The 20000-nt window shown below is 45.1% G+C and overlaps 1 protein-coding gene across 1 annotated transcript in view; it reads right to left on the bottom strand.

Annotated features, from left to right (window-relative positions):
• The window catches only part of pkp4 (plakophilin 4), a 27569-nt gene that overhangs the window by 5278 nt on the left and 2291 nt on the right, over nt 1-20000 (bottom strand). The window contains exons 2-12 of the mRNA XM_030781817.1: nt 17170-17282; nt 15206-15240; nt 14681-14818; nt 14065-14252; nt 12979-13393; nt 9946-10113; nt 9380-9590; nt 8634-8766; nt 7901-8114; nt 868-1051; nt 491-608 (exon numbers count right to left, since the gene is read on the bottom strand). Of these exons, the coding sequence (XP_030637677.1) occupies nt 491-608; nt 868-1051; nt 7901-8114; nt 8634-8766; nt 9380-9590; nt 9946-10113; nt 12979-13393; nt 14065-14252; nt 14681-14818; nt 15206-15240; nt 17170-17282 (1917 nt within the window). The remainder of the gene's footprint in view (nt 1-490; nt 609-867; nt 1052-7900; nt 8115-8633; nt 8767-9379; nt 9591-9945; nt 10114-12978; nt 13394-14064; nt 14253-14680; nt 14819-15205; nt 15241-17169; nt 17283-20000) is intronic.

The following is a 20000-nucleotide window of genomic DNA, read 5'->3' as shown; positions in this document are numbered from 1 at the left end:
CTCAAACACGGGTTTGGTTTTAAGTTCAAGTTCAAGTTCACATTTTTTTTTTTCAAATTCACATAACTATTTACAGTCTCAAAGGGCTTTACATGCCCACAGGTTTAAAACAAACAAAACAGACGTGTTGAATCTGATGTGTGGATCACGGGCTTAAATGGGTGTGTATGGGATGTACGGACCGGTTCGGATGTCAGCCGTGCGACCGTCATTTCGGTCTCATCGTGTGAAAATTAACTATTTAACGGACCGCGCTGCATTTCATCGTATCACACCGTAACAAAACAGGGTTAAATCAGATCCTGTCAAACAGCTGACTGCTTAAAACCTACCTCTCGTGCGTCGGACCGTGGATCATGTCTTAAAATGACAGATACACATCCTTAAAACACACACACACACACGGACACGGGCACACACACACGGACACACACACGGACACACACACGGACACACACACACACACACGGACACACACACACAGACACACCTTGCTGTCATAGTCGGAGGTGTTAACACAAGTCTTGATAATGTAGAGCAGGGAGTCGATTAGACCCTCACAGCAACGCATCTGTCTCCTCGCCTCCTCTCCGGCAGAGCTCAGGTTCCTGTCGAGGGCGTAAGCGCGCAAACACGCAATGTTAATCTCTCCGACCTCACGCTCACTCAAAAAATAAATTAAACACAGTGCCTACACAAGTTCTACCCATGATAAAAATATCCATTCATTCATTTTCTAAGCCATTTATCTTAATAAGGGTCATGGGGGGGGGGGGGCGGACACCCTGGACAGGTCACAAGTCCATTGCAGAACTAAAAATGTATATTAATAAAATTATATGGATTATGATAGAGCAGTTTGAGCACCTGAGGCATCCGGAGGTGTTGCGCAGGACCAGGGAGGAGTGCAGTTTGAGTTTGTGGTCCTCTCGCTGGGGGGCACCGCCCCACCCTGAGTGAGGGATGATCACCGTGTTGGTGAGAGGACTCAAGGCGTCCCTCACGATGGTCATTTTCACAGCGTCGCACGAGGAGAGGTTCCACAACACACCTGCCGGGGGCAGACATGAGAGATAAAAAGACTTCAGAGGAACATTCACAAACGTCTTGGCAACGTTGTGACGACATTGTTACCGGGAGGTTTGCGACATAAAACAGGGAATTAATGGATATGATTACATAGATAAAAAAAAAACAAACACGTGAGTGAAAATTCTGAGGGGCGAGAATGTTAAAGAAATGTTGCAAGAATGTTTTCTTTTGTTGGTCCACACAGCTACAGGGCTATTTCAAGCCCTACTCCTGTGACGTGACCTACATACACACACACACAGACACATGGACACACACACATACACACACGCACACAGCAGGCACGTGCACACAGACACACACACACACACAGTGAAACATAAATATATTATCAACTGCCAAATTAAAAGCAAACACAGTCAGCCATAGCTACACACTGGACAAATACATCTAAGACTAGACACTCGACCACCTACAAATATAATCAACACATTTAGTTATTTGGTCAATTTAAAAAAAAAAAAAAAGAGTTAAAAAAATGGCTAACAATGAGCAGCTGAGAGAGAAAAAGGGAGAAAGGGAGAGAGAGAGAGAGAGAGAGAGAGAGAGAGAGAGAGAGACAGGAGCAAAGAGAGCTGGCAGTGAGTAGCCTATGTGTAATCAAATGATTCAACTGTGTTCCTCTGTTTTGCTGAGTAATGCTAATGTTTGAGTGAACAACAATTTCAGCGGCAGCTGCTGCGTGATGGATTAGTCAACACTGAGACAGGCGCTGTCACTCAAAATGTTGTCAGCTTCAACAGTCGCCCACAAACGCCGCCGAGGTCCTCTGACATCATACAGGCCCCACACGCTGAGAGAGCTACTGAGCGCACCATGCGTTCACACAAAGCGCCTTAAACTCACTGCTCAGTTATGTTTTCTCACACCACACAAATTTCTTTCTTCAAAAGTTGTTCAAGGATCTAGAAGCGGCACGTTTTCACATACCGAAGCGCGAAAAGAATCGAACTGCAGCTCGGAATCTGAGATGTCAATTCAAACGTTTTCATGATATAGTTCGAAAGTAACTTCAAATGAAATGCGTAACATGACGACATGACTACTCGAGTGAGATTCAAGTTTGATTTTTGAAGAGTAGATGAGAATCCGTGCATCCAGCTTTTCCTCGTGCGGTTGCTGTTTGGTCGTTAAAACATAATTATGGTGGAATTTTTGACAAGTTAATGTCAAATTGTGGAGGGAACCGACAGGAGAAAGCTCATGGATGGGGTGGGGGTGGGGGTGGGGGTAAGACAGATGTTTTCTTCTTTTTTTTTCTTTTTTTTTAAACAGCTCTGAACGATCTGTGCATCAGACCCTGGTGTGAGTGACAACACAGTTAGCCAAAGGGACGTCGGCAGTGACCGACTGAACTTGGTCAGCGACACACGTAAACACACAAACACTTTCTGCTGACAGTTTCGCTTTACGAAAGTGACAGTGAACAGACTGGTGTCTCACACGCCTCCAAAAGCTGAAAAGAGAAAAAAAAAAAAAAAAGAAAAGAAAAAAAGACTTGCCGGGCGAAGACGTTGAGAGAGTGTGTGAGAGAGAGAGGGAGAAAGACAGAGAGAGAGAGAGAGAGATTGCGCGCGCGTGTGTGTGTGCGTGTGTGTGTGTGTGTGCGTGTGTGTGTGTGTGTGCGTGTGTGTATTTGTGTGATGTGTGTGCCTGCATGTGTCTTTTCAATTTTACACGGCTGAATGCTCTTTTCATTCTGGCTAAAAACTGTAAGAATCACTTCATTCACCCTTTGCGGTTAAAACAGTTCCCTGCCCACATGTATGTATAAATAAATATTGGAGAAAGGCGAAAAGATGAGTTACTGTCAGGCTATACAAGCAAGAGGCAGAATAAATGTACAGACTTCTCTAACTTCAGGAAAATGTTTCTCCTCTGAATTCCCAACACTGTAACCAATGATCAGACACATACAAGGCCCAATTTCCCATATTCCCTCTATTCCTTTTTTGAAAAAAAAAAATTGTATCCAGGACACGTTTTGTCAACCTCAGTGACAATGTTGTGGACTTTCAGAGATCTCTCCGAAGTCAGTGTGGAACCCTGAGAGATGTAGGTTCAGTTTCGGGGGGGAGGGTTTGACAAGAGGGAAGCATTTCATGAGGAAGTGTTGTTCCTGCATGCCATTTATTTAGATTTAGATGGCATGAATGTTAGGAATCTAGCAAGTCAATAGTAACTGGCCCCGGGGGTTACGCTCGGTTCTGTTTGTAACTTCCCTGAACCGTTCCGGCCTTGGACTTCAGATTCCATTTCTCACTGTATGTGTCCCGCTTACGGTTTCTGTTTAACCAGTGTTTGTAGCATGTGCACCTCAAGCTGTTGTTTCAAAACAAATAAGGGGAGTGAAAAGATGCACATAATCTACACGCTAATGTATTTATTAGCAGCCTGGCCGGCACTGAGTGTGTTGATTGCATTATATTAATGGCTATCTGTGATACCACACCATACCAGACTGATACCAGAAATCATATGCACAGACATGTGATCTTCCGACACTCATCAGAAACATCTAAATGCATTTTAGGGTTTCTCACGAACCTACTGAGTATTCAATTCCACTCTAAAAAAAAAAAAAAAACCTCTCACTGAGGATCTACTGAGTTATATCCCAGCCACCTCCATAAGGATATTCCTGAGTGGGGATCACTGTTGATGTTTAGCAATGATCTCGATTCCAGAGAGGATCATGGATCGAACTTGAGGTTATTCCAACCTAACCAAATCCACAAACCAACCTGGACTGTTTTGGGAACACTGCGTCCACTCGGCTTACTAACTGGAGCTCTGCGGTGCATGAGCTTCACCATAGTAAAATTGATTCGGGCCCATCTGATTTGACTACTGGTCTCCCCGAGGCAGACAAGCCACACCCACTGTGGGCACATGGGAGATAACAGAGATGTGGTCACGCCAGAGAGAACAGCTGGAAGATCTCGCCACACCTTCGAGACAATCAGGTGACCGTCCAGCTTCCGTTTCCTTAAGGCACCCTGGGAAAAGTGCGTGGGGGTCAGAGCGGTAGCCCGAAAAGTCCGGCAGGGGCATTTAGCAGACATATTGATTCTGTGTCTATGGTCAATAAGCCAGTCCCTGTATTTGGGACCTTAGCAAAGACTGGTATCCATGGCCCTCAAGATGACACAGGGATGCAACCTATAAGCAACAAATGATGTAACTCCTGTTCCACTGGCCCTCATTGGTCAGCTGTCCTGGTGGGTGTGGAAAATCCGAATATGACAGCCAGTCACTGCTTCTTGGCACAATCAAACTAACAAGCGCCGCTTCACAGGCGGTTCCTGTGTCTCCCGACCTCAAACAGCGGCCAAGCCAAAGATCGTCCCCCGTCGTGACTCATTCTGTAGCTGGGTCATACCACCGGCACACTCAAGGGCTAGAACGTGAGCAGCTAGCTTAAGCATCTGCTTCTCGTTGCCAGACAGGTTCACCTGCCATGACGTATTCACAGTGTCCCCCAAGACAATCCTGAGAAGTTACGACTGCTGACTTCTCAGGATAGAAAATTACATCCACTAACACAGCCACTGGCCCATCCGGTCCTGTGCGATGACAAGAACACCACAATTAGCAATTACCCCAAACAACTACTGGAAACAACGACTGGAATCCACTGCAGAGCAGAGAGCAGCAGACACCCACTGCTACTGACCTGACTGTCTATCAGTCAGCAACTGCCTGCATTGAGTCGTGTTGACGATCGACCAGATCCTCCTGAGCCTCACGGTTCTGGCCGCTGCACAGGGCCGGGATTCTCGTGTCTTATTGATCCTCAACCGGACCTGCTGACGGACTAAACCCGACTCTGGTCCCGACATGACCGCAAGCCGAGATTTGAGGTACCTAAGGGAGCAGGAGCTGCGGAAATTCTGGAGTTGACCAACCAACGGAATTTGCGAGAACTAGCATAGATCTTTCCCTGACAACCAAGCCAGCAGTATCATCCCAGGAGATAAAAAAAGGCCTATCAGCTGAGTGACTGGCGCACAGTCTTATTCCTCCAGAAGTCTTAAAACTCTTCTTTTGGGGCTTATCAAACACCTCTTGAGAGCAAGTCAAGGGAAATGATTCCCAGAGGGACTTCAGAGCTTTCAACGCCCCCCCCCCCCAAAAAAAAAACCGAACAAAAAAACCCATCTAAGAGTTGCCTTAGCACTCACAAGACACCGATGACGTCACAAAGGCCTTTTGTATACCGGTGAACAGATTCTTGTTATGGACTATATATACCTGAGAGATGTCCAATCTCATCATTCATTGTCCACTGACTGATTAGCATGGATGTGGATGAGCACCTCCACCATCCAGTCCTTGCAGTTAAGCTACATGTCATGTGTAGCAGACCAAGACCGTGTGCCCCCCCCCCCCCCCCCCCCCCACCATGGTGCTAATGGGTCTCCTACATCTCTGACTGGCACACAACACCGGTGCCAAGGCCAAACAACCTTTGGTCTTATCACACACAAAACTAGCTTCCAAATACTCAAACAAGGAAAGGGACCAAACCTGTATATTTGGTGCCTGGGTCAATTTGAATAAACCTGTAACAACCTGTCCCGCTGCCTCTTTATCTATTCTTTACATGAGGTCGTTTGTGAACGGGCATCACCTAAAATCTGGGTAGGCTCAGATTTCCCTAATTTACATAGATTCCTGCTTTCCTCCTCCCTCTCTCTCTCTCTCTCTCTCTCTCTCTCTCTTTCGTTCTTTCCCGCCATCTGTAATATTTATAGCTAAAGTGTGTGGTGGAATACTATATTTAAACTCTTGATCATCCAAAATGGACAAATTCCAAACATTTTGAGTGAAAAGTCCATCAGCGACAGGCCTCGAAATCCGAAGGAGTTTGTTAAACCCAAAAATATCGTGTTTGGCTCGTTAGAACTTTAATTAGCCGAATTAGCTGTGTTTTCGGCACTGTCTGAACAAAAGCCTGCATATCGTGGCAAACTGCCTAGCAGTCTCTTAAGGGACCATTTCATCACTACTCAAAACGCTGCCACACAGAATTGTTCGTGGTCCCTTTATAGAGCTTTCTCTTGGATGGAATACGGATGAAGCTTGTAAGACAAGACATCTCTATAGCTTTTTATTTTGGCTGGAGGGATATGTCGTAATTGAACAAGAGAATCAATGACGGTGTAGCAGCTTGTTCTGAAACTAAATTAGGTTTGTTTTTGTTTGTTTGCTTGACGAACAACTGTCAGTGACATTTTGTTGTGGTTGCAGTACTGCATTTTGCCTGTGTCTCAGCGACTTAGTTCATTCTTATTTTCTGTGAGGGAAGAAGCTGCAGGCTTCTATGTAAACCGTGTAAAGTTCAGGCAGAAGCAACATGGCCACACGACATACAAGAACATTACAGACAAAGAATAGAAGGAAGAGGTGGAGGAGGAGGAGGAGGAGGAGGAGGAGGAGGAACAGGAGGAGGCAGAGGAGAAGAGAGGCAGCGAACAGATGGTGTGCTTAGGTCTGATATCCCACTCCATTCTGTTTATCCGCCTGTACTGTATGAGTCATGTTCAAATATTGTGTTTGTGTGTGTGTGTCTGTCTCTGTGTGTGTGTGTGTGTGTGAGTGTGTGTGTGTGTGTGTGTGTGCGTGTGTGTGTGTGTGTGTGAGCAAAGAGCTCTCTCTCTCTCTCTCTGTCTCTTTATCTTTCACTGGAGGGGAGGGAATCAGATAGACATTTCTTTTCATTAGCCTGCCGGGTATATTGGACCAAGCAATCGGAGAGGGTGCTAACTCATCCAGCTATAATTACATTAAGTCAAGAAACAAAGAGTTGAGAATGAGGGAGAGAAGGAACGAAATGAAAAAAAAAAGAGAGAAGAAATTAGAGGAAGAGGAGAGGGAGGCGAGAAATGTTTACACCTTTTGTTCGTCGGGCGTACTCTTGGGCTGTGACATTAGCCAACATCTAGTTAATATTCACATTCAGAACATTCACATCAACAGAACCAGTTCTCTCCTTCATCCCAAAACACTGCTTTCCAATGTAATGGCAAAATGTACACCCCCATGTTACATGGGGATGCTCAAAGTCTCGTGCTGTTTATTTGTTTGTTTGTTTGTTTACTTATGACTAGTTTTTTTTTGTTTGTTTGTTTGTTTTGTTTTGCAAGAAGTCCAGGAGAACGGCGTAACCATCCCAGTGTAACGTAAATAAGATTAATTGGAATAAACAACAAATATGGCCCTAACAAAACAAATACCATTTAACATTGTAATGAGGCAGATTAATTAAAGCGAGTCAGCCTGAAATAACAACCCACCACACCGGATATTCTCAAAATGCAACAGAAACATGGGTGCCATTAAAATAATAATTAGAATAACAATCCAAGTACTAAAAAAAAACCCCTGCACATTAACACGCACATGAACGTTTGTTGTCTAGTTTCTGACAATTAGCTACACATAATTTATGAATTTCATAACAGTCCTTATCTGTTCAACACAACAGTTTGATTTCATTACGGTCAGAGAGTGGGTTTAGGTTTCTAAACATATCGGAAAACTAAAAAAGCTCCACCATGCCCTTTCAATTTTTAAAACACTGTTAGGCCTGTAAATGTTCACCAGTATGGAATATACAAATTTATATTTGACTATCTATATCTTCAAAAAAAAAAGAGTACTTGATAATTCCATAAAATATGACAGTCCTAATATATAGGTATATATCCAAATAGGGAGAAGAAACACACACTCTGCTCCAACACAAAAACACACACAAACACACACACACACATACACACACACACACAAATATAGGACGCACCGGTTACCAGCTCCCTCACTTCTGTGTCCGTGGTCTTCCTAAGCAGTCGGAGCAGAGCTGGTATTCCACCGGAATTCCGTACAGACACCTTGTTGTCATCGGTGGCCTTGCCAAAGACCAGATTCCGGAGAGCACCGCAGGCATTCCGCTGCACTTCCAGAACTTTATGGTCCAACAGATCCACCAGGTGTCGGATCCCTCCCAGCCGACATACCTGAGCAAGGTCAACAGGAGGCGGTCAGGTCAGGTCTACTGCTTTAAAAGAATAAATCCAGTTACGAGTTTTTCTTCAGTCTGAAAGTCAAACACATAGCGAACCCAAACGAGCACCAACTTCACTAAGAGTGTAAACGTTTTCCATACTGAAGGAGACGGGTAAGGCGAACACTGACGTAGCTAAGAAGAAGTGTCCAAAAACAATTTGATTATGGTAAAGATTAGGTTATTGATCTTAACTTAAATCAAAAACAAAACGTAATGGAAGCTGTCCACTAGAATATAAAGACAAACGAGCATGTGTGTGTGTGTGCGCGCGCGCGTGCGTGCGCGCGTGTGTGTGTGTGCGTCTGCGTGCGTGTGGGTGTGTGTGTGCCTGTGTGTGCATGAATGTGTGTGTGTCTGTGTGTGTGTGTGTGTGTGCGTGCATGTGTGTGTGTGCGTGTGTGTGCCTGTGTGTGCGTGTATGTGTGTGTGTGTGCGTGCATGCATGTGTGTGTGTGTGTGTGTGTGGTACCTCTGTCTTGATGCGGTTGTCTCCATAGCAGAGGTGCTGTATGTAGGCTGCAGCATTGGCCTGTACAGAGGGGAAGTGATGCTGCAGCATGTGGATAACCTCCGGAAGCTCAGGATCCCGCCAGGCAAACTCCCTACATACACACACACACACACACACACACACACGTATATACACAGACATGCGCGCACGCACACACACACACACATATATATACAGACACACGCACACACACACACATATATACACAGATACAAACACACACACACACACAAAAACAATACACAAACAACGCAGATATTTAACTCCATGAGTAACACCTTACTGTGGTCATGTCTTTTTTTACCTTGTTGTTTTACAGATTTGTGAACATGTCCTCAAGAAACTGAACCTCAAAGCTAACAGCTGTATCAAACTTTTAACATTTAAATCTTTAATGCAGACGCTGTCAGTCTTCACTAAAACCAACGCTGAAAGGAAAACGACAACAACAACAACAACAACAACAACTACAACAACAACAACAACAACAACCTGCTGAGTCAGCAAACTGCACAATAAGAACTATACGTCATAATAAGAACTATAAGTCATAATAAGAACTATAAGTCAAGTGAGAACAGCAAAAGGATCTATTGCATTTTCCATCCACGCTCCACTGAACTGTGTAGAAGAGAGTCAAGAGTAGCAGCAGGGCTAAATCTGATCACATGTCCTCACTGGCCACACTGGAGCGTCCCACGTACCTGGGGTCTTTGTGAATGCTGTCTATGGAGGGGGATCGCATGACCCTGTTGTCGACGGCGACGCCGTGCCTTGAGTATTTGGACTCGGAGGGATGGTAAAGGGTTGCGTGGTAAGAGTCGGCGTGCATTGACATAGCGTTCAGTGAGTAGGGGGCTCTTTGGTACGTCAGGGTGCTGTACTGACTGGCGGTCCTCGGTAGAGTCCCTAACCCTGCAGAGAGAGAGAGAGAGAGAGAGAGAGAGAGAAAGAGAGAGAGAGAGAAAGAGCAAACAGAGAGAAAGAGAGAGGACGGTAATCCATCAGACATTTGGTATACGCGTTCCGTGGCTCGAGTAATCTAAAGGACCAGCCGTACATATCCAACATTTAGTAAGTTGATCGGCATGAAACTGAGGTCAAGAACAAGGCTGGTGAACAGACAGAAGAAATACAAGCATTCGGGTTCAACGGTATATGATTCTTTCTCTCTCGCTCTCACGTAGGCAACCGAAAAAAAAAACCCCAAAAAAACCCCCCAAAAAAAGAAACCCAGCATCTTCTCCAATGAGATGAAGACGTGCTTTACCTGCATTAGTCCTGTAGAGGGCGCTTTGGGAGCCATGGGTGGGGCTTTGGTACACAGGGTTCTGGAAGGTTCTGTCCTCGTAGATGGGCGTGATGTGGTGTTCGGGAGAAAGGTTCGACCTGACGTCTTGTCCTAACTGGCTATGCTGGCTGTACGAGCTCTGGAGACCTGGGTTCAAAGAGGGCAGAGGATCAGCTGCTGAATCCACTGAATACAGTTTTCTTAGGAAGGGCATACCAGATACATAAGGCTTTTGCTTCAACCAATACTTGGCTTATGCTCTTGCTAGCTAAGGTAGCGTTATTCAGCTTAGCAGCATGACATGTGGCGCATCCCTAGCATCCTTTAACCACCTAAGCAAATTCTGTCCCTCCCGATTCAGTGACAATTACTTCCTTTCTCTTCATTGATTTCCTTTTGCGACCACACATCTGAGGGGAAGTCAATGCGGGTGAAACCAATACGGTAGCAGCCCTGCCGCCGCATCGTCCATACGGCCGCGTTTCCACCCGCGCGGCTAATTAAAAACCGTGATAGGGCAGGAAGACGAGGAAAGCGGTCTGAATAAGGGTGTGTCATGTCAGGGCAGATCGTTAAAACACGGGAGCAAGACCGATTTGCTCGCCCCGGCGACGGAGTCTTGGCAACCGTCTCGGAATGTTTTGGGATAGAGCAACGGAAAGGTTGTCGGTCTCTAATCTGAACAAGCTGGAGTCTTGTGTCTTCCAGCAGGTTCATCCAAAAAAAAGTGCGAAAGTTCAAACAACAATTAATGTCCCACCTTGCAGGGTACTGCTTCTTTAGGTCTAGTGAGTAGTGGGATAGAGGGTTTGAAACCTGGCAAAAGCAAGTTTGAACGTGTAATTGTCTCCCATCAACTAATCCACAAAGTACCATAACACAACCAGCAATAACCTCATACATAGACTCAGTATCTCATAAACAAACACATTATCACATAATACTCATTACCATGTAATACTCATTAAGAAAGTTGCTAGCTATATCTATATTTATATTTGTGTGTGTGTGTGTGTGTGTGTATGTGTGTGTGATTTTGTGTGTGGTATTTTCTGTGTGTGTGTGTGTTTGCAGATGCCATAAGGGTGAAGTAATTACAACACAGAACAAGAGGTTCAAACACTGAAGTTCCTACTCTCAGACACATGTTTTATGGGCTGCCTCCACCAATAAAGCAATACATGTGCCCAGCACAGCATTACTGAAACGGTTTATAAACACAGAGAGCGAGAGAGAAAGAGAGAGCAAATGAGAGATCTGGTTATTGTAACATTCGTGTTACTTATAGTAAGACAGGGATATAATGTAGAATCTCAATCTATATATATCTACATTAATCTAAATCTATTCCAAATCTGTGGCTAGGTCTTAAGCATTGGAAATGAGGAGGCTCAAGAGGGGAGGCAGGCACATTCTCTTTAAAGCCTCAGCTTGGCACAAATGAACAAGTTTTTAATCCAGTGAGGACTTTGTAGGGCAGCGAGTCTGAACCAGGGAGTGTCTGTCAGATCCTCTGAGTTTACGACAGGCCTAATCCCCCTTGGAACAGCCATGTGCACACACACACAAAATCATACACACACACACACGCGCACGCGCACGCACACACACACACACACACATACACACAGACACACACACACACGCACATACACACGTACATACACACACACACACACACACACACACAAACACACACACACACACACAAACACACACACACACACACACACACACAGAAAGACACAGATCAATGCCTATGCTGTTTCACTGTTTGTTGGAGATACAGTGGGGATTCTGGCAAAGCACTTGAAGCTACACAGCCCAATCTTTTGGATCAGCGTATCACAGCATCTGTTACTTTACATACATACAAAGACAAACACACACACACACACACACTCACACACACACACAGAAAGAGAAAGAGAAAGAGAGAGAGAGAGAGAGAGAGAAAGAAAAAGCTAAAAATATTCTTTAGTGACAGAACAAAAGTGACAGCGTTGTCAGAGAGCCTTGGGCAGAAACTGTTTATAAATGAATAAAAGGTCAGATTTGGAAGAGTGTGTCATGACTGCCATTATCTCAGACTGCGTCTATCACACACAGCCAGAGAGACAAAAAAAAAAAAAAACACTGCCATGAAAATACAGTACATGCACATTCACCAGGGTTTCCATTTTTCAGCTGGCCCCCCCCGGAGAGCGTTTCCAGCCAAAACCGAACCTTCGCCAGCAGATTCGGTTTGCGTTAGTCATTAATTCTGTAATTCGCATTTCGATAAATGAGCAACGACACTGTGTTACAGTTTCGTTTTCATTTATCCCGTCTCAAAGACCTTCATCGCTTTGCGGTCGATATATCGGTATTAAACGGAAAGCGGCAGGAACAAGGGTCGTGAAGGTGTGAGGACGCTGCCGTGGGTCGAACGCGACGAACGGAACGTCAGTGTTCCGCGTCGACGCACAGGAGCACAACTCACTTACATTCCCCGGTTCCGTCCCAAATGTCAGAATGCCAATTTACAGTTTAGTTTTTCGCATTGCTTTTGAATTTGTAATATATGTGATAATTCTGGTTCTATCCACAACAACATAGCGTCTCCAGAGCATCTCAGTTACTACTAGTTAAGTGGCAAGTCTTTCATTTGAAGTGCTTGACTGTGTTTGATAGATAACAGACAGACCGTCTCTGTTACACTTGGCCATTTTGTCTGGAAGGTCCATTTGAAAATGGAAACCCCACATACAAAAACACACAAAGTCAGATCACAAACTGCGCCGAATTACAGCGTGTGCTTATAACAGCTCATTTACTGCTCCCCCTGAAAGATTCATAAACAAAGTGTAAAGTCTAACAGATATCGCTACAACTAATATACACAATATCGCCCATAAGCAACTGCTTGTACTACAACCTACCAGCTGTGCTTAGACACAGCGTCTGTGTGGATTTATTTGAGAGTGTGTGTGTGTGTGTGTGTGCGGGTGTGTGTGTGGTATTTAAATCCACCTGTGAGACTGTCCGGTCGTGAGAGGACCATCCTCTCAAAGACATCGTAGGCCCGCGTCCCGAACGAGCGCGTCCCGTATCCCTGCGTGTCGTGCCCGCCGTGGGTGCCGTAGTGCTGCGGCTGAGCCGTCATCCCGGACCGGAGCGTCGGCGACGAGTCCGACCCCGACCCGGTCTCCTCGCAGCCGCGGGCGGAGTAAGGGTCCGGGGTGTGGCTGGAGGCGGGGGGCAGGGTGGTACCGGGGAAGACGCTGGGAAGAGGCTTGGGCTCGGAGACGATGGGCGAGGAAAAGGGGCTTCCCAGGGAGGAACGCAGGGGCATGCGACCGGGCGAACCCGAGGAGGCGAAGAGCGGAGACTGGGCGCGGGAAGGTACGGAGCTCACGCGCCGCATCGCACGACCTCCCCCTGTCGCCTGAACACATGAGCACAAACAAACACACATCAACACACATACTAAATGTGCAATCTGTCACTCAAGCGGCAACTAAAATCTTAGGGAAAAAGTTCCTGGTTTTACTTCTTTCACTGAAGTCCAGAAGCACATTTAGACATATACTCCATGTGCATTTATCTGTGTGTGTGTGTGTGTCTGTGTCTATATGCATATATATATATATACAGTATATACAGTATATATATATATGTATATATGTGTGTGTGTGTGTGTGTGTGTGTGTGTATATATATATATATTTATATATATGTGTGTGTGTGTGTGTGTGTGTGTATGTATGTATGTATAGTATATATGTATGTATGTGTCTGTGTGTGCGTGTGTGTGTCTATATGCATATATGTATGTATAGTATATATGTATGTATGTGTCTGTGTGTGTGTGTGTGTCTATATGCATATATGTGTATATACAGTATATATATATATATAGTATATATGTATGTGCACGTGCGTCTGCGCAGACCTGTGATGAGGTTTGTATGTATGTGTGCGTGTGCGCAGACCTGTGATGAGGTTTGTATGTGTGTGTGTGCGTCTGCGCAGACCTGTGATGAGGTTTGTATGTGCGCGTGCGTGTGCGCAGACCTGTGATGAGGTTTGTATGTGTGTGTGTGCGTCTGCGCAGACCTGTGATGAGGTTTGCCCTTCGGCCCTGGAGCCTACAGTGGGGCTGCCGCAAGGAGCAGAGCTGGTCGACTGGGACCTGCCCTCGGACCGGCCCGTCGCCACGTTGCTATAGTAACCGCCGACTTCCTGGTAACCGCTGTCGGAGTACGAGTTCATCTGGGTGGAGCTGCGTGAGTTGGCTGCAGACCCTGAGGGAGAGGGGGAGAGACAGAGGGAGAGGAGGAGGAAGAAAAGACAAAGCAGGAGGAAAAGAAGAGTAAAACGAAGGAAGACAACGATAAGGACAACGTCGGCGATAACATTCGCCCCGGCGTGCGTCTTCTGTTTTAAGTCTGCTCGGCCCAACACTGGTTAGAACATGACACTAGCAAGCTAACAAGCTGAGCTCCCCAGCGGTTGCATAAAAAAAAAAAACATACGTCGGAAAATAAGGCAAGAAATTATAAACGAATAAACAGTAGAAATAAAGAAACGTGTCACGTATATGTGTAATTAATCAGCACAAAGAATTATTTATATTAATACAATATATGAATTTCTGCGTATTGCTGTTACCATCATCATTAAGAGCTAAAACTATGTGACAGAGGGTGTTTTCGAGTGGGCACAAACGGACCCTCACTTTCATGCAGAGAGGCCTGTTCCAGTTCGGGAGAGTAGAGTGACCCCTGCTCCTGTTGCCCTCTGACCCCAAACGTGGGCGAGGGACTACTGTCCATCACGTGGGCCTTGGAGGTCCCCGGAGTGGAGGAGTCTGGGTCACAAAAGGGTTGTGAAGAGGTTAGACGGTTTTCAACAGATGCAGCTCTGTCATCGTGCATCAGACCACACAGTGCTACATCTCCAGAACATTCCAGAATCACGTCAACCATCTCACGTCTCATTAGTGCCTAATCAGGTCATTTAAGTCACGTATGTTTTATATACATGGAAGTATGTAAAGAAATCACTTGAAATATCTGTCTATTTATATTAAAAAAAAAACCCTCCTTGTCTCAAATCAGAAAAGCTTGATAACGTGAGCTATGTGCGAAGCAGTCTGTTTCAAGATAGTTGATTCATTTTACTTCAGTAACCAATAATAAGTATGAAACCACAAAATAATAAAAAAAAAAACTGTGCAGTGAAAAAAAAAACGTACCTGCAGATCTCCAGAGGAGAGACTTTTCAGAGGAGCTGAGAGAGAGAGAGAGAGAGAGAGAGAGAAAGAAAGAACATGAAAGAAAGGGTGGAGAAAAGAGATGGATTAAACGTTATCCGTCATTCAGTCCAACGGCGAAGCACCTTCTTAACAACCGGTCATGGCCCACGGTGTTTAGCGACGGGGCGTCCCATCCGTGAAGTGCTAGATGATAGGCCATAACCAGGTTTAACAGATCTAGGGCTGTAGTGAGGTATACTGAGGCACTGGTCTGTTGACACTGCCTCTTTAGAGGAAAAACATTTTTATAATCAGCTGATAGTCTATCTTTTATTTACCTGTTATTTATGCTCTATTAAAGTTATACTAGCTGTTAACTGAACCAAAGCTCCAGTGTACAGAGTCTCTATTCACGCCACAGTAACTGTGATCAGAGATAACCACAGTAGCCCACATGAATGACAGCGTGGTTTAGAGCCACATGAACTGGAACTTCTTCAGCTAAAATAACAGAGCCGGTCCTGATTACAGACCCCGATTACAACACATTTAGGTGACCGCTTTTGCCTAGAGGAAATTGAGAGTTAGGCGTATTCTTTGATTTGTAACCTTGTTACAAGTGAGCAGGCTCTGAGTGAATAGTATATCCACAGTAAAACGGCTGTTTGAGTGAACAAGCTCCTTGTCAATGTTTTCATTACCGTGGAAACTAGAGGGCAGTCTGCTATCAAAATGTCAGAGGCCAAAGGTCACCTTGGCAACAGCTGAGCTGGACGAGGTGGTGGTGATGGTCGGGGGGGGGGGGGTCAAAGGGAATGTTTGAACAGGTCAGAGGGGCACAGTGGACATAAACATGGCTTGGGTTCAAAAAGGGACATCCCAAAATCACACCTGAGCAAACAGTATTCAGTCTGTTTGGTCACATGATCCAACAGAGCAGCTGAAAATGAGCGTGGGCTCACACACACACACACACACACACACACACATGCACGCACACAGACACACACACACACACACTCACAAACACACACACACGCTCACATACATGCACACACACACACACACGCGCACACACACAGCCGAAAAGCAAATACCACCAATGAAGCATGATTCATTTGGGACAGTGATAGAACCCCTCTACTTCATCATGAACTAAGATAAAAGTCTTCATCGGTTAAAATAACCTGACAATCTTCTAAATGTTTAATGCACGTTAAAGTACCAAGAAGCTTTTAAACTCTCACTCTCTCTCTCTCTCTCTCTCTCTCACAGTCTCTCTCTTTATCTCTCACACACACAAACATTCACAGACCCAAGGAAAGAAAAAAATCACTGTAGCTCAATAACAGATATATTTGCCAGATAGCGGAAACATATATCAAGCAAGTGTGTTGTGTAATTCTTCTATTTCATCGCAGGCTAAAATAAATAAATAAGAAAAAGAAACTGTATTCCATCAAGCGCACGGAAGTACCGAGAAGCTTTTAAACTCTTTTCTTTTTTCCCCGCTGGGTCAGGTTTTCACTCTGCAGGAATAGAATTTTCTAGACTCGCTCGGGGACAAGCGTTTCCTCACTGCTTAGGCAGGGCACCCAACGTGTACGAAACCAAAAGTCTGGAGTTCAAAGAACATGCCGCATCTTATGATCGCCGATTGTGCCCGACAGCAATGCCACATTTCCTGATTTGCCACACATGAAAGAAGTCTTAAATTAGTATTTAACTTCAGCAGAGATCTCCAGAAAGCCAAACCAGTGACAGCAGATAAAAACCTCTTAAGGACCAAAAAAAAAAAAAACTTTCAACACACAACTGTATCCATTTCATTCCGTATCATCTATGAATTGACATTTTTTTAAAAAATATTTTTTATAAACTGAAAAAATACCGCTGAGCATGAGAGCGCTGTGCTAAGGATCGTGGGTAAAGTAGTTTCCAGGTGGCTGTGAAATGGGCCTTACCTTATGCTGGCCGCACCAGGTGACTCCGCCCCCAGTCTGCATCGCTCTAGCTGATTGGCCACAATCTGCCTCTCTGCCTCCAGCTCCCTGGTCAGACGCTCAAACTGGAGCTCCTTCAGAAACAGAGGAACAGCGACAACAACAACAAGAACAACAACAAAAAAAAGATCAACAACTGCCTTCCAAAAAGCTACAGACTCCCATCTGTTGATTTAGCGCCAGAAGAGAAGCCGTCGCAAACCTCTTTGTAGTTAGTCACATAACTTTTTAAGAAGATAATCTCTCTAATATGTTACATTAGCCTATATCCTTTTCCCTCCATTTCCCCCTATTCATATTCCTTCTCTACTCTTCTCTGTTCCTCCACTGTGCAAGTGTGTGTGTGTGTGTGCGCGCAGCCATGTGTGTGTGTGTGTGTGTTGGAGTCGTGGTAAAAACTCCCTCTGTGTTACCGCCATCCACAGACTCTGAGAGGAGGTTTGCTGATGCAGCTGCCGTCTGAGGGCACAACACTTGCTCTCTGCTCACAAACACACACACACACACACACACACATGCACACACACACATACTGCTGTGATCTTTATGAGGCTGGTGTTAAGTGGGCCCAGTTTTTTGGTCTAAATATGTGGCAGGAAAGGTCAACAGCATGGAAAAAAGACTGCTGCAGATGCAGTAAACATGGTGGAAAAACCTTAAGCCAGAAAAGTTCAAACTGAACTTTCAGCTGGCTTTAAAAGAGTAATGATGTTTTTCATAAAAAAAAAAAAAAATTAAATACATAATATAAAAACAACCACACAAGCAAATGTGTGTTCAACAAGCTGAATGGCTGCTAAAATTTCACGAACAAACAAGCAAAGGAAAAAAAAAACCAAAAACTTTTATGCTCGTTCACTTTTAACTTTAACTGGTGACATTCTCAAACACCACCGGAGCAGAGACTTGCTGGTGACAAGCTAGCGGCTAACGCAAAATTCCCTCCTCTGAGTCTAAACGCTGTGAAATTGTTAATCCCACAAAGAGAGACACAGAGCGGTATGGTCAAATCCCTGTGTCCGTACCAATCCAACAAGGATACGTGGAACTAACGGATTTCCTGCGGCCCCAAACGTTTGAATGTGGCTCTCCACCAAACATCTAGCAGGGGTGTAACGGATTTACGTCGCCCAACGGCAGGAACAATGTTAAATCCCATAATTCTGGAAGTCAACACTCCTCAGGAAAGGAGGGGTGGGGGGGGGGGGGGGGGGGGTCCCAGAGAATTCTGTCACTGACACGCTTAGATGAGAGAGGCACCGCGTTTCGTCCGTGCGAGAGACGTAAAAAAAAAAAAATTACAAAAACTAACTCTCCTGATGAGCACAATCGGAGACAGACGGAGATCAAGTCTTGATTTCTGTTTGTGGACGGATAAACCCGGTAATCTTTCAATCTGTTGTGCCAAAGCCCCAACAACAAAGGCCTCTAAAGACTCCTGATAATCACGGAATAGGCCGTGGAGTATATCTGAACCCGGCGACCATGTTCTTGGTCGGATTCCGAGCGACGCGGGAAAGATTCCTAAGTCGTAAGGATCTCCAAACAATTACGGCCAGGATTTTACAGATTCCGCACAAATTTCCAAGATTCCCATAAGGAAATCCCAGGTTTGCGGGGAAAGTCTGCGTCCTGGCAGCCAAAAAAAAAAAAAACGTGAGCCGGCGAAATGCCCGGAGATAAACAGCCTCTGCGGTCTCCTGAATCGGTCTGGGATGGGCCGGTACCTTTCTGCTGCGTCAGACGCTTTGGTCAGCATCTCTCAAGCCTGAGCAATGTTATGAGCAGGTTAGACGCTGGTGTACGTTATGCAGTTAGGAGTGATCTGAGCACCTGTAGTGTAGGATCGAGTAGATTTCTGTTGGAAGTCTGAGCATTCATTCATGGCAACTAAGAGACATACAGATTTTTAAAGATAGAGAGAGAGAGAGAGAGAGAGAGAGAGAGAGAGAGAGAGAGAGCCTTTTCCCGATGTCACGGTTTTTAGTGTTGTGAAGTGTATGTTTGGCCAAAAGAACCAGCCTAATTCCACACGCAATTCTCAACCACCCTGCAAGACTGTTGAAAAGGGTACCTTTGGAATCATCCCTACCCCACAAACCCACTCTATGTCCACATCTAACTCCAACTCCACTCTATGTCCACATCTAACTCCACTGATACAGCTCTTCAAGTTATTTATGGGTCTTTGTTGGTCCAGGGATGCAGTTTGGGCAAGCACAAACGACTAAAAATCCCAGAGTCCGTTAGACTACAAGATGACCTCAAGAAAACCATCAATCCACTCCAAGGTCACTGACCAATCCATTTGAAAATCATAAATCCATTCTATGCCTGATGATTGGTGCACACTGAGGCAAGTCTATCAGTTCCACAATCAGCAATTGGTCACACCAGCTACCAACAGTCCAGGCCCCGTAATTATTCGCCATTAGCAACCGTTAATCGGGTCGTCATTACTTCTGCTAATGTCCGATAAAATCTGGGCGGACAGATACGTAACGTCCGAATGAGAACAGTCAAGTTGCATTTGTGACCCTCTTACTTCCCCAGCCTTGCGAAATCTGAACATTTCTAACTTTAGTAGAACAGAAAATCCAAGGTCTTTTCTTTTTTAGTAGTAGTTTAAAGAGTAGCTGGGTTTAAACAATGGTGCTGTCAAACGTACCCCTGGCCCGTCACTGCACTGCATTTCTTCTGTGCAATTGTTTCATGGCTGGCAGCCACTGTACAAGCAAGCCACTTTCCCCCTCTCTACCACTGAAGAGAACAGCTATGACAACATTTTCAGT

Source organism: Chanos chanos, chromosome 8, assembly GCF_902362185.1.
Source record: "Chanos chanos chromosome 8, fChaCha1.1, whole genome shotgun sequence".
Lineage (NCBI taxonomy): Eukaryota > Metazoa > Chordata > Actinopteri > Gonorynchiformes > Chanidae > Chanos > Chanos chanos.
This window is presented reverse-complemented; position numbering and strand designations above follow the sequence as displayed.